Source organism: Coloeus monedula (genome assembly GCF_965178545.1).
Source record: "Coloeus monedula genome assembly, chromosome: 10".
In the NCBI taxonomy this organism is placed as follows: domain Eukaryota; kingdom Metazoa; phylum Chordata; class Aves; order Passeriformes; family Corvidae; genus Coloeus; species Coloeus monedula.
Genome location: NC_138790.1, coordinates 17,622,496 through 17,643,859, shown reverse-complemented (window position 1 = coordinate 17,643,859; position 21,364 = coordinate 17,622,496). Strand labels below are relative to the sequence as shown.

General features: G+C 44.3%; 1 protein-coding gene across 2 annotated transcripts; it reads left to right on the top strand.

The window, feature by feature from the left end:
* Positions 1-1,681: 1,681 nt before the first annotated feature.
* Positions 1,682-21,364, top strand: RNPEPL1 (arginyl aminopeptidase like 1). 2 transcript variants are annotated; one of them, XR_014226700.1, is made up of 11 exons: positions 1,682-2,556; positions 8,928-9,068; positions 9,710-9,861; positions 10,284-10,400; positions 11,577-11,812; positions 14,127-14,240; positions 15,285-15,397; positions 16,091-16,199; positions 17,595-17,822; positions 18,091-18,345; positions 18,921-19,054. XR_014226700.1 is itself a non-coding variant. In XM_082288098.1 (11 exons), exons 1-11 carry the CDS (start codon positions 1,840-1,842, stop codon positions 19,191-19,193), a joined length of 2,343 nt encoding a protein of 780 aa, XP_082144224.1. In that variant the 5' UTR covers positions 1,682-1,839; the 3' UTR covers positions 19,194-21,364. The 2 variants fall into 2 exon arrangements, 1 of the variants encoding a protein (XP_082144224.1); XM_082288098.1 differs by having other exon boundaries at positions 18,091-18,233; positions 18,921-21,364.

Below are 21,364 nucleotides of genomic sequence, written 5' to 3'. Positions count from 1 at the left end.
TCCAGGTCACACAGGCCTTAGTGCATCACTGGAAACAAAATTTGAGAAAGCCGAATTTTTTCAAAAGGCAATTGGTATGAGTGAGAGAAGGTATGAGAAGGATAAAAGCAGGACGTTTGATTTATTAAAGAACACGGACAGAAAAGATGGCAGGACAAAGTGTTTTTCTTAGTTACAAGGGAATTTATTGCAATGACAAAATTGCTCTTTGGAGGTTCTTCAAAAGAACACTGAGAAAATGCATGGTGCTGCACCCAGCAACTGAAGAGCCTGAGTGTTATTTTTTTACTGCAACTGTAGCATGTGTTTTACTATATATAAAACTATATATGTTTTACACAAAGATTTTCTTTAGCTTCAGGTTGGTAGATGGTGATTATGTGTTTAACCCTTGGATGAGCTGGTAACTGCAGCCACAATGTGCTGAGGCTACAGTTTGTGCCTCTGGTGTGATGATACAGTGGAAACTTAGCTGGAATTTGGTGCAGATGCTGCAGCCGTTAGTGTAAGGCTTGGGAGGCTTTTAGAATGTACCACTGTGGGTTCATTAAACCCACAACCATGTGAGAAATGTTCCTGTCTTACCCAAAATACTTGTGTTGGAGCCTCATCAGGCAGTGAGGTAGGCAAAGCATAACAGTGAAAATTAGAGTGAAAATAACTTACAGAAATGTCATTACATGGGACAGAGACTTTACGCTGCCCTTGGGCTGGGGGGAGTGCAAATCACAGTTACTTGCACAGACCTCTTTCCTTCCAGCTTGCTGACTCCTGCTGTTGCCATGCAGAGAAACAAGTGCTGTACAAAACTGATAATGTTGTGGTTTCTGTCCTTTCCCATTTAGGAAGGCAGCAGAATAGGGTGTGTGATTGATTACCTAGAGTTCTAGGGAAGAGTAAAGTGCATTATATCTGAGCAGGGCTCTGGGGCCAGTTTTCAATGAGACTTGGAGGCAGGAAACTACAGGCAGCCCAGCTGGGAGGGAAAGGATTTTTAAAAGGGTGTATATGGGGTGCAGGAAGAAGGGAGGCTATTTAGGGTTAGCTGTGAGCTCGATGTGGGGGTGTGACCAGGAGGAGTGAGGAAGCCAAAATAGGTACCGGTGGGATGAGGGTGCAAGAATCAGCCCTGCTAGGAGCCGTGGTATGGAGGTTTTGGGGGTGTTTGTCGTGGAGCCAGGAGCGGGGGACGGTGAGGCATTCACTCACTGTGCGAAGGGGACAGAGCTGGCTGTGAGGGGACAGGAGCCACCCGAGAGGGGCGTTGTGGCCATGCCAATGGCCGTCCCCAGAGCAGGAGCGCTGGGCATCGGTGTGTCCGGGCCGGGCACTGGGGTGGGGTAGGGGGAGAGGAGGGAAGCTCTGCGTGGGCCGGTTAAAGCTGCCCTGTGAACAGGGGAACGGCTGGACGGAGCTGCCGGTGCTCAGGGCAGCACGTGCGGATGCCCTCACGTGTGAGTGAGGGAATGAACGAATGAATGAGTGAACGAACGAGTGAACGCTGCTCCCCCGGGAACGATGCCGCTATCGGGGCTGTCCCGACGCCCGCGTTGGGTTCGGCTGCGCCCGGGCCGGGCTGAGGCGGTGCCGGGGGCGGGGCGGGTGCGCGCGCAGCGGGCGGGCGGGGCGGGGCCGCCCTCCAGCGCCCCCCGGCGGCCGCGCCCGCCGCTGCTGTCCGGGCCCGGGCCCTGCGTTCCCTCGGCCGGTCTTTTCCGCCTCCCCCTCCCCGCCCCGGCCGCTCCGGCCGCCGGGGCCTCCCTCCTCCCCGCCCGCCCATGGATTTCACATAGCAGCCGCCGCCTCCGCCGCCTCCTCCTCCTCCTCCTCCGCCGCCGCTCCATGGCGGCTCCGGCTCCGCGGCCGCCCGGCCTGTGCTGCTGCCGCAAGGGTTCCGCGGCCGGGCCGGAGGCGCCGCCGGCCCCGCCGCCACCTCCCGAGCCGCCGCCGGACGTGGCGTCGGCGTCCAGCTCGCAGCTCTTCAGCCTGAGGCACCTGCACCTGGGGCTGGAGCTGCGGCCCGAGGCGCGGGCGCTGGCGGGCTGCCTGGTGCTGGAGCTCTGCGCGCTGCGCCCGCAGCCCCGCGCCCTGGTGCTGGACGTGCACCCGGCGCTGCGCGTCCTCTCGGCCGCTTTCCGCCGCGCCGCGGCCGGGGAAGCGCCCTGCGCCTTCGCCTTCTCGCCCGCCGAGGCCGCCGCCGCCCCAGCCCCGCCGCCCCCGCCGCCCTGCCCGCCGCCGCCGCCGCCCTGCGCGCCGCCCTGCGCCGCCAGCCCGCCCGCCACCGCCACCTTCCTCTCGGCGCCCTGCATCGCCGCCGGACCGCTGCCCCCCGCCGCCCCCCCGGGGGACCCGCCCGCCGGCCCCCCGCCCGCCGCCGCCGAGCCGCCGCCGCCGCTGCCCCTCTTCTCCCAGCCGCCCTGCTCCGCCTGCCCGCTCGGCTTCAGGGTGGACCCCTTCACCGACTACGGCTCGTCCCTCACTGTCTCCCTGCCTGCCGCCCTCCAGCCGCACCAGCCCTTCCAGATCATCGTCCGCTACACGACGGCCGACGGCCCTGCCGTGAGTACCGGGCAGGGGTTGGTAACGTAGGAAACCGGTCCTGGAGCGGCTGGCAGAGCCCTCCCGTGTCGCCCGTGCGGGTCGCACATCTTTACTTCTGTTCTAAGTGACCGTCGGGGAAGCGCCCGGTCCCGCAGCAAAGGCGGTGGGAGATATCTCCCTGCCAGCCCCTCCGGTCCTGTTCCTGGCCCTCATCGCCTGGCAGCGCCAGCCCGCTGGGCAGCAGCATCTGTGCCCTGCCCGCAGGCGCTGTCGGCACTGCCAGCCCCGCCGTCCCCCGCCGCACTCAGCAGCGGTGCTCGTACCGACCCAGCTGCTCTCCCTCCTGTCTTCTCCCATCGAGTGGACCCCAAGGCTATTCATCCTCCACCGCAATAGTAATTTAAAAGTTTTTCGTTCTTTAAGGGCATTGCAGTTGTTGGCGAGGAGAGTGAAAATTTGAAAACTGCTGCCTCGACTCAGTCCTTCAGGACAAATTATGTCATCCACAATTCAGGAGTTTCCCTGGGGGTTTTGCCAGCTGCTTACAAAATCAGGCCTTGCGCACCTAGGCTGGTGTTCCAATGAGCCGTGGTCAGGAGCTTTGAGAACTGGGGTGATTCTACGTGTTCCTACAAGTTATCTGCTGAAAAAAGGGATGAGAAATGGCCCAAAACACCCCTTTGGATGGGGCCATGGAGGTGCTTCCGTGTCTGTGGATTAGCTTTCTTCAACAGTGAAATGCTTTGTAAATTCTGTCACTTCTTTTAAACCCCCGGTATTTAGAACCACTTTATTCCTGGCCTTTTAGGTGCTGCCTGTCAGACCTTGTGTTTTTAAGAAGTTATGATAGTGAAAATATGAAGTTCCCACTTGAACATCAGTTCTTTTTATTACTGTACAGTCTGTTCAGGTTGGGAATTAAACTGAGGTGATTTTCATCACGTGGTTCGTGAATCTATTTGCAAAAGAAATTTTGTTTTTTCTTGAGTCTTGCAACTTTGTTGCCTCTATCTTGCCTAAAGGAATTGACTCTCAGCCCTCTGATTTGGTGTTGCTGTTGCGCTGGTCAAAACCGGTAAACGTGTCGATCTATTTGATTTTTACAATGTATTTAACAAGAGCAGGAATTGAACATAAAAGCTTCTTGCAAAACAACCCACAGGAAGTAAATAGTAGGCCTTTCCTCATGACAGGAAAGTGTTGCTGATTAGAATGAGTTTGCTGGATGTTCCTCTGTCTAACTTTAATACTACATGGAAGATCACAAAAGTAATTTAATCATTGGAATGATCTGGGTAGTCTTACACATTGGCTCGCTTGGAATAGTGAGTTCCACATGAAGATTTTTATTGATGGAAGTTTCCTGTGGTCATAGGGTAACTTTTTAATGTTCTAGTCCTTCCCTAAAAGTGCAAAAACGAAGATTCTGGCGCTTTTAAAGTTCAGATCCACTTGGATATTGTTCCTTTTCACCTCTGGAATTCCTGGCTTTACTATTTCCTTGTACAATGTTCTGTTCAGAAGATTCTGTTCATTATTTTTTTCCTGGGTTTATGAAGAAACCTGTTTCTTTTGTCCGCTCTCTGCCTTGTTTATGGTGAGAAGGCTTTAAAGCTAATTTGGCATTGCTGTGTGCTCTGTAATCGTTCTCAGTCTGGCTGAGCCACACCTCCCAAAGTACACGATAATGTGCTTTCCTCCTCTTGAACAAATTGTTTTATTTTAGACCAGCTTGTGCTTTCCTGAGTTTTGCCAGTCCTGTTGCCAAAGGGGCAGCCTGTCCTGCTGAGTCTATGAAGAAATGATCTCAGTACGATTGGAATACTGATCTGGCTTTGGGAATGATGTGAAAACCACTGGAAGCTTCAGAGCAGTGATTGATGTGACATCCATTTAGTCTCACCTTGTATTAATGTGTTGCTTCCTTGGCCCCACATGCAGTCCTGTGTGGATGCTGAGAGCAGGACATTTCTTCCATTCCCTCTGTTGTTGTCTTGCTCCCCATGGATCAGAGGTGAGCTACCTATCTTTATCCTGTTTTTTGAAGTCTTTATTGTACTTTTAACAGCGTGTCCTGCTTCAGCTGAAATGAAGCTGCAAGGACTCATGTCAAGATTACTGATGGTCACAGCATTAGGGACATGCACTGCCCTTCCCAAGTGATACTGGAAAGCAGAAGCAGGCATGCTCACTGACATAAACCCTACCATGTTTGCTCACTCACTGTTGTAAGTTTTGGCTGGCAAAGTATTTGTCCTCGAGTAGCACCTGTTGTAGCCCTTCATGTTCAGCATGCTGAACTATTTTGTTTGGATCCAAAATGGTTTGGTGCTATTGTAGTGCTCTATGTCATTGCTGGTTTTTGGCCCAGCATTGCACTTTAACAGGGATGAGTAACCCATATGCATATAAGGGTCAACTGGCTTATACTCATGTCTTGTAAATATTCTGGCAGTCCCTTTTCTCTGCCAGTGAGGCACAATTTTACAGTGTTAGACCTCTGTCTTCTAAAAGTTCTATTTTCTTTGGCCATTCTAGGAATATATTCTCCTTAGGTCAGGGCTTATTTTCTGTGGGACCTTTAGCATACTTGTGGGACCTATAAAACAGTAAATGCATGTTACAGTGCAGTGTGAATGTGTTGGCAGTAAGATCAGCAGCAGAGATAGTAGTGGGTTTAAAATTGGAAACCTGTTGTCTTGCTATACTTGCTTTGGGCCATCTGGACATGTTATTTGACTATCCCATTATTTCTCGTGTGGAGGAAGGAGCCAAGATCTTTGGTTGTTTGATGGACATTGAGAGACAGCTGAGAGATTAAATCTGCCTTTCACAGAGCATTCCAGCTCCCTGTGCTGTTAGGAAACCATATGCTCAGTACATTGCCAGTTCCCATCAGAGGCAAGGCTGTCACAATCATTTTGTATCTCTCCTGGTGTGGGCTGAAGGCACACACTGATCAGGTGTGTTGGGGACAGTGGTCCTGCTCTTCCTCCCCTTCTCTCTCATCCCTTACTTCTTGGTAATACTCTTGTGTGACACTTTCTTTTTTCCTTCCCTAGAGAGAAAAATCTACACCTGTCTCTTGCCCACTGTGTCATTCCTCTGATTTGGCAGTGCACATCTTAACACCAGTGCTATTTTCTTTCCTTAAATGCAAATCCTGCTCTGGGTTCTGGTATAAAAAATTATAACATTTCCTCATCTTCAGGATTTAGCAGAAAGGACAGTCCTCTTTGTAGTGCTAGAAACTTCCCTGTAATTCCTTAGATTTGTCTTGATTTCTCAGTCCCCATAGAATGACTTGCTGCCCAGGTGTGCCTTGCTGCTGTCACATGCTCTGCATCTCAGGTGTTTTGTTTACTTTGTGATCAGATAGAGCACCTTGTTTGCCTAGAACAGAAGCTGTGGCTTTGCAGCTCTTCCTGCGACCTTCATCAATAATTCATGTAAAAACATGGAGAGGTTTAAGATTAAAAGAGGCTTAGCTAATTGCCTTTGTCATTTGCCAGATTTGGGCAAAAGATTATGATCTAAGTCAATAAAAATTATACTCTTGGCAGGTGCCTTATGAAGTGTGAGAATACGTGGGCAGGGAAAAGCCTGGGCTGCCCAAAGCCTTTGTTCAGCAGAGGAATCATGCAGCAGGTCTTTGTAATTGAAATGCACCACAGAACAGCTTTAATGTGTGAAACAGCTTTCCTGTATACATGAAAAGCTAGATAAAAATGAAGAGCATGATGATGATGTCACATGTATTTCCCAAGGGGAAGTGCAGGAGGGATTTGGATGTGGAGTAGATGCTACAGCCCCAAATGCTGCTCTGTCCCTATGCTCCACTGCTCGCCCCAGCAGCACCCTGGGCCTCGCACTCCTTTCTAGGATGCTGCTTACACTCATTTTCCCCAGCCCGTAGCCCTGCCTCTGTCCAGCAGCATAGCCTGGTCTATTTATATTACAGATCTATTTATATTGTTTCAGGATAACTTTCATCATTGTTCCAAGTGCGTCTGGAAAGAGAGACGGAGGCTTGCCATGTAGCTGCAGACATTAGAAAACAGGGGAAAAAAATACTTCATCCTCTGCAAATGTTTTCCCTCTTGGCTCTTGGGGTTGGTGCTTCACTTAACTTCAACCAAATGTCAAATAAAGCAGGACTGGTTGAAAAGAAGTTGTCCTTAATTTATGGAGTTTCTTGTAAACAAGAATCAGCTCTTGGTTCCCCTTCCCTTCCTGCTTATGTTTTCCTCCTGCACTGCTCAGGGAGAGCTTCCCCTTATCTCTCTGCTGTAAAGACATCGTCAGCCCTTTTTCCTTCCTACTCAAGTGTTGTAAGCAATTTAGGTGTGGTGGTGCCTTATCTCTGTTTTCTTTGTTAGCCTTTTCTGTCTCTCAAAAAGTAAAGGAAACAATCTTTTGAAGATGAGTCTCTTCAGCAGGACCAACGATACAGATTGGAAGTCAGACTTTATGATAAAAGCACAAAGCCACTGATCAGAGGAGTCAAAAAAGGCATTGGGGCAGATCTTTGAAATTTAGTTTCTGAGCCTCTTCCCTGGATCATTAGAAAACTACTACCCTGTATTAAAATATAGTACTTTCATTTTTTTGCAAATGTGTGTTCTGGGTGGAAGTTACTAGTTATTGGTGTTTAATGAGATATATGTCCCCAAATGCCTTCTGGAATAGCTGTCTCCAGTTCCATAATGTGGCATTGCAGAAATTATATTCCTTGCTGTGAAATGCAGATATCTATGAGAAATGTAATTCATGGAAATCTGTAGCTGTATAGGTGCCCCAAGGCTGTGGGCAGTGTGCTGAAATGCAGCACGTGGATGTGAACAGACAGGGCTCCTCAGAAGTCCAGCTTTAAGCTTGTTTCTGGTCCTACAGGCTTGAAATAGAAGAGGGCAATCTTAAATTTCAAGAGATTAATTTTACTTCTAGATAAAGGTTTTTAATTTTCTAATGCCTCCCACCTAAAAAACCCCCAAACATTTGCCAGTGGAAGTGTGAGACTCCATAGGAATAACTGAAAGCTGCTGACTGTGTGTTTCCTGTCCTTACCTTTCACTGATCCCTGCAGATGCTGCTCCAGTGGATGATTTGGGAGAGGAGCACATTGGCACCTGAGGAAAAAGGTCTAAAGGCAAGGGAAGAAGATACCAAAAAATAACCTTATAGGACAGAAGGAGAGAGAGAAAACTTTAACTTCCAAAAGTTAACTAGGAGGCAGAGCTGTAATATGTTGTTAAAATGTAAGCAGCTTAGTACCCAGGCTTCTCTTCTGTGTTTCGTTGCTTTCCCTTGAGGACCAGAACTGAACTAGTGTTTGCACTAACTGCTGTTCCCTGATCTCAGATTTATTGGTTGCTTTGAGCTAAGAATTCGGCAGACTCAGAAGTTTTATTCCTTGTGCTTGACTGTTTCCAAGACTTCCAGTGGTTCCAATTTTATTGCAAATTTCACAATATTTGATTTTTTCCATCAAAGTTCAGCTCCAGAGTTCTAGGATTACAAGAAAATCCTTATTTAAAATTGCTCCTACACTTCAAAGCTGGAGGCAGGGAGCATGAGCAAGCACAAACTTTTGAAATATAAAAACCAAAAGGCAAATAATTGGACTTTTTCTTATTATTCTTAATATGTTCTAATTATTTGCTGGGTGTCTGACTTGTGATTCCTTTGCTATTTGATACTGAAAATTGACATGCTCAGTAGTGTGTTCTGTTGGCTTTCCTTTTGTGACCACTCAGAATCTCCTTATCCATTCTGTAAAAAGGGGCCTCCAATGTCCTTGACCAGATGTTTCTTACATATACTGACTTTTTTGCATAGTGTCAAAATGTTTGATGCTTCAGCCAGGAGGGCAGTGTCAGGGTCAGAGATAATGTTGTGTACACAGTTGAGCTTCAGGGATTTTTGCTTTGTGGATTTGGGTTTGTTTTGGGGGTGGGTTTTTTTTTTTTTCAGCTGTTTTACCTGACCCCTTCTACTCCTGTTCATATTGAGTTATAAACATGGAGGTATCCAGAGTACTCCCTTTGACAAGAAGGTTGTGTGGATGTTTGTTAGGGACTTGTTATTAATCAAGTAAATTGATACAACAGAAATAGTGAGTGGCTGTAAGTCACTGTTATGTGTCACCATTCAGTGTTCAGACAGCAGGAAATTTTTCTGAGCATTTCTGGAAAATAAACTGGGGTAGAAAGATGTACAGTTGGAGATGGAAATGTGCCCTGTGGCAGGTATTCATCCAGGCAGCTGAGCAGCTGAGGTGGTGTTTCTCCCCCACAATCGTCTTGATTTCACATTTTGGTTTTGGCAGTTCATCTTTGTGCTGTTGTCCCTTTCCCTCACCTCTTCTTCCCTCTGTTGTGTTTTAACAGATCTGGTGGCTGGATCCAGAGCTGACATACGGCAATGCCAAGCCCTTTGTCTTCACACAGGGACACTCGGTGTGTAACCGCTCCTTCTTCCCCTGCTTTGACACCCCTGCAGTGAAATGCACCTACTCAGCTACTGTCAAGGTAAGGGGTGGCTGTGAATGGTTCATGGAGCTCTTAGTTGCTGTTAACCTGTGAAAGCATAGTTACATCGTGTAGGTATACCTGCTAAAAATATTGTGATTCAGTGTTATAAGCAATACTGGATTTTTGAGGTCCAATTCTGGTTCTTGGGCCAGAATCAGGGTAGTGCCACAAACATAACTCTTTTGCCTATCACATGTGGGACTTGCCTTCCTTGTCCTCAATGCTGAAAGAGTAATTGTGAAATGGAAATATGAGAGAGAATTTGGCTGGTCCCTTCCAATAGGGGTTATTGATGATAATATTCAACTGTATTGTACTAATTTTTGGAAGAAAAAACCTGAAGTTTTTTGAAAGCAGCATCAAATAATGTTGCATTTTGTATAGACGAAATATTTTAATATGTGGGTGCTTTTGGGGCAGCTGGCATATAGGAGGATTCATATTTTTGGTTGGTATGTTTCCATGGACTGGGCAGATTGTGGTGTAAAAGCTTCACAGAAATCTTACATTTTGTGTTATCTAAATTATTGTTTTTAATGTACATCATCAGGCCTACATGAAAATGAACCAGAGATTTGTGATTCAGTCATTCAGCTGTGACTATTTGGTGAGTTGAAGTGTATGATGGTGTCTTCCAGGCTCCAGCAGGCATACAGGTGTTGATGAGTGCCACCCAAAGCTCCTATGTAGAAGAGGAAGGTGTATATCAATTTTACATGGAATATCCAGTTCCTGCCTACCTAGTGGCCCTGGTGGCTGGAGACCTCATACACGCAGACATAGGTCCAAGGTAAGATTTGCACTGAGTTCATTCTGCATTTTATGTCCCTATACAGTGCTTCATACTGTAAAGTAGCAAAGATGTTGATAAGAGAACAGTTGGGTCCATGAGCTGTGAGCACTGAGTTTGAAGTGTAGTTGGGTGTAAAGAAATTCATGGCACTGCACTGGCAAAGATATGTTCCTCTTTCATAAATGTTGCCTACTGTCCCCTGAAGTCATTACAGCTGCTTTCTCGTTGCCTTGTTGGAGGGATTTTTGGTTACCTCTTGCCATGTTCCATGGAGCATTAGCCTAGGAGGGCCTGGGTCTGATGGGAGGTCTCCTTGCACTATTACCATACATGGAAGTGTGTTGAGCAGACAGGCTGTTTTTTCTAAGAGATAATTCAGTTTGCTGAAGTATCACCTGATGTTTTCTGTTTTCTGACAGGAGCAGAGTGTGGGCAGAGCCTTGCCTGCTGCCAACAGCCATCAGCAAGCTTTCTGGCATTGTTGAACGCTGGTTGACAGCTGCAGAGAGTCTGTATGGCCCCTATATATGGGGAAGGTGAGTTTAATCAGTCTCCTGGGAATGTGCAATGGGAACAAAATAAAACAGTATTCAGAAATGGTCATGCTTTCTCCCTATAGAAGGGCAAATCAGCATTTTAACTGGCATGATTGTAGTAGTTGCAAACAGTCTCTGGAGTTTTCTCTCCACAAGTGGCAGGAAGGACCATGGAGGCATGGAAGTGTTTTAGCTGGTTTGCAGGGCAGAACTGGAGGTTTCTAAACAGTGGGTCTTTAGGTCTTTCCTACGGAGTGAGGGTTTTTCATACTACAGTGTTTTGTGAGGCAAGTCCAGCACTGGGCCAGACACCATTTAAAATGTATGGTTGTTTTATCAATCTCATTTATTTCTGCATTTATTGTGGTATGCATGAGTATACTGAAAATCTCAGTACAGACTCATTGAGAGTCCAGGTCCCTCAAACCAACATTAGTAGTTCTTGAATAGCTGGACTGTGTATTAAAAATGAGTGGTTTTGAGAGAATACTTTCACTCTTTGGATGGAAGAAAATGTTTATAAAGGCTTCATATATTTCTTTGCTAAAGGTAAGCAGGATGATCGCATTGTTGTTAACTTACAAAATATTGCTTGAAATAATCTGAGAATGTGGCCCAGTGTGCCAGTGCTTATCACTGGTAAAGAAATTTAGAAAACAAAACAAATATTACTGTTGTGTTCTGAAGCAGACAGATTAAGGTGATTTTGCTGATGCTGCATGTATAGGAAATCAATGATTCATTGACAGCTTCCTAGCCTCTTTCTTTCCTGGGGGTCTCTGGGGACTCAACACCATGTTACACTACTGTTTATAATGTAAACAGTTTTCTGGCTCCCAGATACACAACTTGTGATGAGTTTGTGTGTGTGAAGGGAGCACAATGCTTCTGGGATGTGCTGGATCTGCTGCACATCAAAAGACTGTCAAGTCTTTATGTCCAAACATAAGCAGGTCCTTGGCCAACAAAACAAATTCTGTGATCCTCTGATCAGAAGAAGTAGGCACCACTTGCCCAGAAAGTTTGTTCCTGAAGTCAGGAGAAGGTCTCAGAAGAGCCTTCCCTAAAGAATGAAAAATGTTACTGTGTGTCTTCTGAAATAAGTAAGTGTTACTATGTGTCTTCTAGCCGCAATTTACTCATCTCCTTTCTTCCTTCTTCTCTCCCTAATTTTAGATATGACATTGTTTTTCTTCCTCCATCCTTCCCTATTGTTGCCATGGAAAACCCATGCCTGACCTTCATCATCTCTTCCATTCTGGAGAGCGATGAGTTTTTGATCATTGACGTCATTCACGAGGTTGCCCACAGCTGGTTTGGGAACGCGGTCACCAACGCCACATGGGAGGAGATGTGGCTGAGTGAGGGCCTGGCCACCTACGCGCAGCGCCGGATCACCACCGAGACCTATGGTACCGCTGCAGAAACTTCTCCTTGTGCTCCTTCTTACCATAACTCAGAGTTGGCTGCATAGAGTATTTGCATTGGAAGCTCACAAGTCTGTAGGGAGCTGGTTTCAGTTAGGTTTTATTTCTGGAACACACACCCACACACAGCCCCAAACTTTGTGTTGAACATCTTGCATACTTAGAGTTTGACGTTGTCTTGGCTTTAGTGGGCTCAATATCTGATATGGTATCAGGGGCTTTGAGTGAAGTGTGTTAGCACAGTGCTGTGGGGACTTGGAACTACTTTTGGTTACCAGGCAGATGTTGATATGTCAGAGCAAGGTGAGCAGAGGATGCTTCAGAGAAAGATAAGAAGTCTTATCACAGTTATATTGTGAAATAACTGTCCTGTGAAAAAGTGTTCTTTTAATTCTGATCAGTTAGTAGCTACCTACTGATAAAAAGAATGATGGCAATAGCACTAAAAAAAAAAAGTATAGATTTATGTAGCTGTCTGTTTATGTGCTGGAGGCTTCCTGCAGGATTGTAAGCCCTGCCTTTGCTTGCATCAGTGAATTTCACAGGTCAGTTTTATGGTGCTGTCTTTAGAATATAAGTAGTAAATTATTCCTCTTGCTTTTAAGTTTAATTGGCTTTTTATTGAAGTGAATAATGGGAACGTATGCTTTTCCAGTTTGTCCTGTTATGTTCTTAAAAGCCAGTTCCATGTGTTTTCTCCAAGCATCCATTGTAAACAATCTTGGAAAAGTTCCTAGAAATCTTGGCAGCAAAGGTGTTTAGAAGAAAGCATTTGTTTTTATTCATGTATATTGTTTTTGGACACAAGCTGATGATAATTAAGTTTAGGCAAAGAAGTGCTCTGAGCATCTATGGAGATGTTACAATGCATATTATGTGTCTTTGAAAGCTGTTTTATGTTGAGTAATTCTCAGTGGGTAGTACTGTCCTAAGTCACATTATACATGGCAGTAATGTGAGTAGGTCAGAAGATATCAACCTATTCATCGTCTTAGTCTGTCCATCCAACATAGAACAAAACCCTTGCTGAATTTTGTCTGTTCTCTAGAACTGGTTGTTTCAAGGAGCATTTGTTAGGAAACTAAAAAAAGGCTTTCCCAGTGCTATTCTTTAGTAAGCTCTTTCTCCATTCTATTTTGTTTCTAAGACAAACCTCTGATCTAAATCTTAAAATTTCTGACATAATTTCTGGAGTGTCTTCTACTGATAGTAAAAAGGCATCTTTGTAATGATATTGTTTAGGGAAATTTGAATCCACTGACTACCACTCCTCTTGGATCTTGCTTAATTCTCCTCTCTGTTGCATGAAGTCATTGCCCTTAACACTAGTTATCCTAGTTCTTGCTTTCCCCTGGGAAGCACATCCACTTCTTTGTCTGCTCATGCAGGCTCTCCTGTTTTCCAAACATATCCTGGTTCTTACTACGCACTGGGCTATGTAGGATTCGGGTGTTACATTGAGACTGAGGTTGTATCTATGTAACAAACCCTCTGTTTGGGTTAAAAACTTATCAAAGAAGGCTAAAATGTTAATAGCGGTGGATGTTAAGTATCTTCTGAATCTGAAAATCCGTTTTCCGCAGCTTCTGATGTCTGCAAGGGCGTAGTAAAGGTCTCTTTCCTTGGCAGTGTAATACAGCTAGTTTGGTTTGAAAGCATGGAATGCTCTACGCTGCAGTTAGGGAAGAGAAAGGAGTAGTTTACCCAGTCACAACTGTAAAGAGTCCTAATGAGAGGAAGGTGAAAAACTTTTACAAAAACAGGTAGGATGTTACATAAAGCTTAAAAAATATACATAGGATCTATAATACAATAACCAAATCCAATCCTTTTCTCTTTCCACTCAAGAGGTGACATTTCCTTAGTAATATCCTTGGCACTGAGTATAGAGTTGTGTCTGGTGTCTACTGGTGACAGCATGTTTTTGTAGCACTTGATTGCTCCCTGAAAGTTACCTGTACAATAAATTTGTTGTAGTGCTGCTCTCCTTATCTTGCAAGAACTGATAAGATGATGTCTAGGATGTAAACTTTAGCATAGTTTTCATGCTGCTTTGTTTTTCAATGCAGCCCAATGCATCATCAGAGTGAGGAAATACACTGGGTTAGGCTCTGACTGCCATTATTCATTACAAGGATGTTCTGCACTCAAGTTTCTCTGCCATTACATTACTGTGATTCTGTCTCACTGTTCCATGTTTTGCACCTGCAGCAGCTTTTACTTTGTCCCTGTGCTAGTCCTGCCCAGGTCAGGTTTTGCTGATCATTTTCCCATAACTAACAATTACTTTCTGGGGTAGGAGCTGCCTTCACATGTTTGGAGACCGCATTCCGCCTCGATGCTCTCCACAGGCAGATGAAGCTCCTTGGAGAAGACAACCCGGTCAGCAAGCTTCAAGTTAAACTGGAGCCAGGTATTGCTCTTGGCTGAGGCTGCTCTACACAAAATTACACACATCTGTATATCCATGGTGGAATATAGACAAAAAAAGACTAATTTTGACATATCCTTTATGAAAAAAAAAAAAAGAGAAAGAAGTACTGGTTTGTAAACGAGTCTAAAAATAAATAAGGAAGATTAGCTTTCAAGCTTTTTTCAAAGTTGGATAACTCATCTTTATAGATATTGTTCTGTGTAAGAACACAACAGATTTGCTGAGTAGAAAGAATGTAAAAACCTGCCTTGAAAGCTATGTGGGTTTGAAATTCTGGATATGCAAAATAAACTATTTTATAATGGAAATATTTGGAAACATTGTGTAAAATCCTCTGCTATTAAATGTTGCTCTCTTTATGTATTCATTTAAGAAATGTGTATGTATGTATTTAGCATGCAGATAAACAAGTACTTGCTCTAAGTCAAGCTGTGCAGAGACTGGTTATTCCCTGAGCCAGATGCATGACTGCACTCCTGATTTACCTATCTCTTTCACTGATAGTTCTCTAGTTCTGGGGTCACATCTGGGTGGGTGAAGCAGTTTTCAATCTAGATGATATTTATGACAGCCTAAAATGCTAGTGGAGATGATATTGGAGCCAAATGGGATGGAAAAGCATGTGCTGGAAGCCTCAAAAAAGGAGCAAGAAGTGATTACCTTATATTGATGTCTTTGAAAATTTGTGGTATGGTGATTCCCAGAACCTGGCACTGCAAAAAGAAAAAAAGATTTGTTCTCCAGTTCCAGATCTGTTTTCAGTGACTTCTAGTTTGAAGTGACTTATTCCATTGGGAATTACTACTTACCTTACAAAGATTGATTAAAAAATATATATATTTTTTTCAGGCTGTGCTTTGGACTGCATCTATTTAATTTACTGCAGTAACTTAAATGTACTGACAACAAGGCTTGTTTTAAGTCACTATGTGTTGCCTTGGTGATCTCTGAGGGGTCTGTATAACTTAAGGGCTGGAAATCACACTCCTTATTAGAGTTTATCATGTTGTCTTCTCATTTCAGGTGTAAATCCCAGTAATTTAATGAACCTCTTCACCTATGAAAAAGGTTACTGCTTTGTTTACTACCTGTCCCAGCTTTGTGGTGACCCCAGACACTTTGACTCCTTCCTAAGAGTGAGTGTAAATATGTGTTTTCTTGAGATTTAGAGCTGATTTTTTGTTGTTGTTGTTTGGTTTTTGCCCCCCAGATTCTGTCACTGTGGCTAATTGTTAAGGGTAAAGTTGAATACAAGTGTGTCAGAGGTGGAGAAATGTTGTGGGCCTGTCTGTCAACCTACATGAATCTGTCTACAAGATTTCTGAGATTCTGACCTTATGAGGTGCTACATACAGAATAGTAGTATACTTTTGTTATCTCTTGTTCTGTGCTCCAAGTAATTAGAAAGCTGTTCCAGCAGATTGCCTGTGACTGGAAAGATGTGACTTGATTCACTACTAAGAAGTATTAGCTTGGGGTTTTTTAACCAGGGTGACAAAGGGTATGGGTTACTATATTGGGGCAGGTTGGTGCCTGGAACCACACTTGCAAAACCTATCGAAAATTGTCAGCTACTGACTTGTTTTGGAAAAGGAAAAAGAAATGATACTCGGCTGTCAATGTATTTGCAGCTACTCTTTTTTTTTCTTGTTATGGTGCTTCTTTAATTAACTGGGTGAGGAGGGAGGATATTTTTCTTCATTTTTTTAAAATCTTCAAATACTTACTGTTATGTTTGTATTATTTTTGTTGTTGTGGCATGCAGTAGTTCTACGTCAAAAGGAAGCTGTCTTGCTCCTAATCATAATTTGAACTTTTTACTATTTTAGGCCTACATTGAGAAGTATAAATTTACCAGTGTTGTGGCTCAAGATCTTCTGGATTCCTTCCTGAATTTTTTTCCAGAGCTGAAAGAGCAATGTGTTGAGAGCAAAGCAGGTAGGAGATTTACTTAGTTAACTGTAAACACTGTAGAAAACCTGGATGATAAATGTTGTGCTTGGCTTGGAGGATTCATAGGGAAACGCTAAGGCAAACAAAACCGTTTGGCAACAACCAGGTGTTCTTGACAGAATATGTGGTTACTGCCTCTATGTTGGGGAATGAGACCATCTTAAATTGCTGACAGTTTTGGCATTAATGACCTGAGTGTTCCTTGGTTAACTTTCTCATTAACTCACCTTTCACTGCAGACAGAATGATCAGTGCATGTGAGATTTACACATGCTTAAATGCAAGGAAAAGGTGAACACACTTCGAAATTTCATCTATTTTAATAACAGAAAACATGCTTTGAGAACTGTAACTTTCCCAAGATCCTACCCATACACATAAAATCTCTTCCAGAATGCTTCACTCTCTTTTATATCCCCTATTTATAGCTGTTGGTGGATTTGTGGAAGGTCTGTGGAGTACCAGCTGCTTATTATCTCACTTACTTAAAGAAATGAGACTCATCCTGCCATGTGTCCATCCCTGCAAGTAGCTATTGAGCCCATTGGTCAGTTTAAACCAGACCAGCAGAGTATAGTTCTTAGGGATACTGGATGCCTACAAGCTTTGTGGAGAGGGAACTGCCTGTGGAGAGGTGTAGATGAGTGAGTTTACTGTGGGAAAAGCTGCAGCATGAGCTCAGCAGCTCTGTGTTTTACTTGGCCCACTGGCTGGCTAATGAGTTAACCACAGCATTTGCTTATTTTTGCCTGGCTAATATTCAGGGGGTGCAGAAGATAGGAGTTTTAGTGTAGATGGCGTGGAACAGGAAGTATTGCCAAGAGTTAGGAAAGTATTGAGGTGGTAAAAGGTCAAGAGGAAGAGCTCTGTTGGAAAGCAGGCTCTGCTGCTTTTGAAGAAACTTGGTTTTTTTGTTATTAGTTGTATAAATAAATTTAAATTGCTTGGGTTTACTGGTGGGTAGGAGGAGTTTAGTCAGCCCTCTCACCTCCCCCTTTTTTTTAATACAGTGTGTTTTCTCCATATTCTTCAGTCTTCCTCAAAATTCTGAGAGAGAAATGCAGGCACACAAATATTAGAGCATAGTTTGAACACAGGTACTTGTCAGCCTGGCTGCCTTAAGAGCAAGTGTGTTTCTTGTACCTACTGTACTGTTGAGCTCTAGAAAACTCATGGTGAAGTTTGGAGAGGTGTTGCTGGCACTCTTCCAGCTGTTCCATAGGCTATCCCAATGAGGCTGCTAAGACTGTTGTGTCACTGTAATTATTGGTTGCTGTGTTAGAACCTCTCTTAACTATGCCAGAAGCAGTCCCGAACTTTGAGGCAGCCAAGCCACCTGCAGAGATCCCTGCTCCACATTTTTGGTACTCCTCATTCCAGGACTGGAGTTTGAACGTTGGCTCAATGCTACAGGACCTCCGTTAGCTGAGCCAGACTTATCTCAGGGATCCAGTCTGACCAGACCAGTGGAGACACTCTTCAAACTCTGGACCACAGAGCCTCTGGACTCTGTTGCTGCTGCCAGCAGTGTTGACCTCACTAAATGGAGAACGTTCCAAACTGTGCTTTTCCTGGACAGATTGCTGGATGGATCACCACTGCCACATGGTGAGTACTCTTACCAGGATAGTAGAAAATTCTCCCTGGAATAATTGAATTCTGAGGATCTCTACCTCTGGTTGACATTATAATTGATGTAAAGTCAGGTAGATGTCCCTGCCCATGGCAGAGGGATTGAAATAGGTGATCTTCGAAAGTCTTTTTTCAGCCCAACAGATTCTATGATTCTGTGATTTTATGAACTGTTATTCTCTGATGACCCTCAAAATTTACAAAATAGGTCACAGTTCTTTCTCTGTGTATGTGCTCTCTTCAGAGGTGATAAAAAAGCTCTCGGAATGTTACTCCTCTCAGCTGGACTCCATGAATGCAGAAATCCGTATCCGCTGGTTGCAGATTGTAGTCCGAAATGACTATTATCCAGACCTTTACAAAGTCCGTCGCTTCTTGGAAAACCAGGTACTAACTGCTGGATTAAAATCACTGCACCTCTCAGTGCATGAGACATGTGCATGAGACATGCGACGTGAAAGACCTTGGAACTTCTGCTTCCTGGCCAAGTGTAGCCCAGGTGTGTTGCGAAGGGGCTGAGCATGGCTCACCTGCTAGCGGTGGGGAGGAATGGGCAGATGTAATTTCAAATGCCTACAGATAATCTCTGCTTTTCTAGCCTGACTCAATACCCTTGTCCCAGCTCTGCCCCATGCATTTTTTTATTGGTTTGTAGCAGCCCTGGCTTTTCCAGACCACAAGTTTTTGCACTACTAAATAATGTGATTATTTGAATAATTACACTTCAAGCAAGGCTAGAGCTCATCGAGTTCTTTTCAGTAGTAGTTATTGTGCAGGAGCAAAAGGTTAATGCATGTGTTCAATGTGGCCTCTTCTATTTGGCCTTTAAAAAAATAGCTCTGTTAATTTGTGGAAGTAGCTCAGTCTCAGAAAGCAGATGCTTTTCTATTACCATTCATAAAATCCTTGCATCAGACTTAGAGTAGTCTCATCTGTCTTTTGAAGAAATGTGTTGCTTGTCTCCAGTCTGAAGTTATTCGTGGCTGGGCTGTTGGAGTGTAGCTGAAGACTGTAGAAGAGCTGAACTCCTTGACTTTTATTGAAGTGTTTTTATGCTGTTTTCCTTTTTTGCAGATGTCTCGGATGTACACAATTCCACTTTACGAGGACCTTTGCACTGGCACCCTCAAGTCTTTTGCCTTAGAAATTTTTTACCAGACCCAAAACCAGCTGCACCCCAATTTGCGGAAAACGATCCAACAGATCTTATCCCAGGGCTTGAATCCACTTCCTGCCATAGACACTACAGCAGTCACTACAGATACACCAGCAATGGTGCTTGAGGACAAAGTCTCAGAGGCCACAAATGGTGCCATTTCACTCAGGGATGTCAACGTGTCTGCTTAGATCACCAGTTCACGCCAGCCACGAAGCTTGAAAATGGGGACAGGAACAGAGGAAGGATACCAAGTGTTGCCTCCTTTCCCTCAGCCTTGCAGCTGCAGTGTGTTGTAACTGGATTCCTCTTCCAAAACACAAAGCAAATGTGCCTTCAAGTATCCAGCGTGTGATACTGCCAGGTTTCAGAGATCTCCGCCAGCTGTGTGATGAATATTTTGATTCAGTTTTTACTGGGCAGGGACTCTTGGGCTGTTGCTTCTCCATGGAAAGTTCCCTTTCCTGAGGCTCTTTTGGATGGTTTCTCCAGATTTGTTGGTTGGGGGGGGCGAGGGGGGAGGTGTTCTTTTTTTTCTTCTTTTTTTTTTTTTTTTTTTTTTTTTTTTGTCTGAGGCCACTGAGGCATGTCCTACTTGCTGTGTGAATGTTGCTGGGGAGTGTGTATGTGTCAAGCTGTCATTGTCCTGATATTTGGGCTAACGTTCTGCAAAGGAGAGACTCAGGAATCATTAGTGGCAGCAAACATGTTTTCATGTTATGCTCCTTCCTGTGACAGAGGTATTGTGATTTGGGAGGAAGGGGACTAATGCTTAAAGAAAAAACTAATTTTAAATAGCTTCTGTTCCCCCCTGCCCATAGGTGGCTAAATAATAATAACAATAATAATAATGCTCTTTATATATATAAAAAGATATATAAAAAAGAACAGGGAAGCATTATGATGGATTTGGAATCCTTCTGTAGTTAACCCTACCCTCAGTTTTCCCTTTGCACTCGATGGGACAAGCAATAAAGAAATACATAGGCTTGAATTTTCAAAAAAAGTTCAAATTAGGTTCCCAAATGCCATCAGTTCTGGTACTAGCTGGATGCCTAAATCTTTTTAACTGTTTTGACAAGTCTAGCTGCAACCTTTTCTAGTATGTCAGGATGTGTGGCACATGCATCAGATGCACTATGTGTGTCTTCTATTCTGTCCTTTCAGAGGAATTAACAAGACCTGTAATTTTTTTAAGATCCTCAGCAAATCTTGGCCTGTAAGTCAACCATGACAATATCCATGCTAAGATTTTACTGCCCTGAATAATGTTTGCCTGAATAACAGTTGCCCTATCATACAATAGTCTGAGGGAAGCACCACCTTTCTTGATGTGAAACTTTTAAGTCCCGCTTTACCTGAGTCTGTTTTCTGACTTATGGTGGGAGTAAGGTGCCATTTCATTTCCCTGGTGTGTTGTTTCTCTGGATCACTGGCCAGCCATGCAGGATGGGGAGGCACTGTCTTCCCTCTGTGCTGTTCGGTCTCAGGAAGCCGAGGGCAAAGTGTCCTGGGGTATTGCAGAGTACAGGCGATGATGGTTCTTAGACTCTGTGCCACAAACTTCTTAACATGTGGGTACCCTTGTGCTCTCTTTGAGCTCCCACAAGGCATCTCTGAGCTGATGTATCACCAGGATAGTATGAATAAAAGGCAAAACATTTGGAAGAGGCTCAGCTAACAGAGATGTGAGAGAGAAATTGTTTTATACTTCAGGGCAAATTTTAGCCCTGCTATGGGGATCTGCATAGACAGGAAGAAGGGGAAATTTGGGAGGGTTTTTTTTTCTTCACCAAAAGTATCTGTTTACACCCATGTGTGGATGGGGACTTAGGTGCTGTTACTGGATCTGCATTTTCTGGCTTTAAATTAATTTGGATTTCACCATAGCCTTAGCCTGGGCTGAACTGGGATAAAGCAATAATAAACTCAGGCCTCTGTAGTGCTTCATTAGTTTTAAAAATGGGCCATCAGCATTGCTGGGCTTCAGAACTCCAAGCTCTGCTCTTTGCTCCTTGAATGGGATTATCTTTTAAATTCTGTTTTGTTTTCCCAGAAAGGATGGAGAATGATGTTTTCTGCACAAATCTCTTTCCTTTTCATTTGTTGTTCTATTGAAAGAGATTTGTACAAGCTGACTTTACACTTCCGGAGTTGCCGCTGTTGGTGCTGCGTCTCCTGGACCCCACTGCCAGCAGCGGCAGCCTGGTCGAGACCAGGAACCACTAGCGTTTTTTGGAATCACAGGCCTCTGTTTTAACACGTTTTATTTAGTGGGAGAATGTTTGTGACCCTGGTGGGAATTTTTCATTTACATGGATGCCTTATGATGATTGTCAAATTAAACTAAGCTTTGTGACAA

Bases quoted from the DNA above. Each gene is read 5' to 3' on its own strand.
- RNPEPL1 (XM_082288098.1), top strand. From the start codon at position 1,840: ATGGCGGCTCCGGCTCCGCGGCCGCCCGGCCTGTGCTGCTGCCGCAAG. The intron at 2,557-8,927 runs GTGAGTACCGGG...GTGTTTTAACAG, and splicing joins CGACGGCCGACGGCCCTGCC to ATCTGGTGGCTGGATCCAGA. The intron at 16,200-17,594 runs GTAGGAGATTTA...TCCTCATTCCAG, and splicing joins ATGTGTTGAGAGCAAAGCAG to GACTGGAGTTTGAACGTTGG.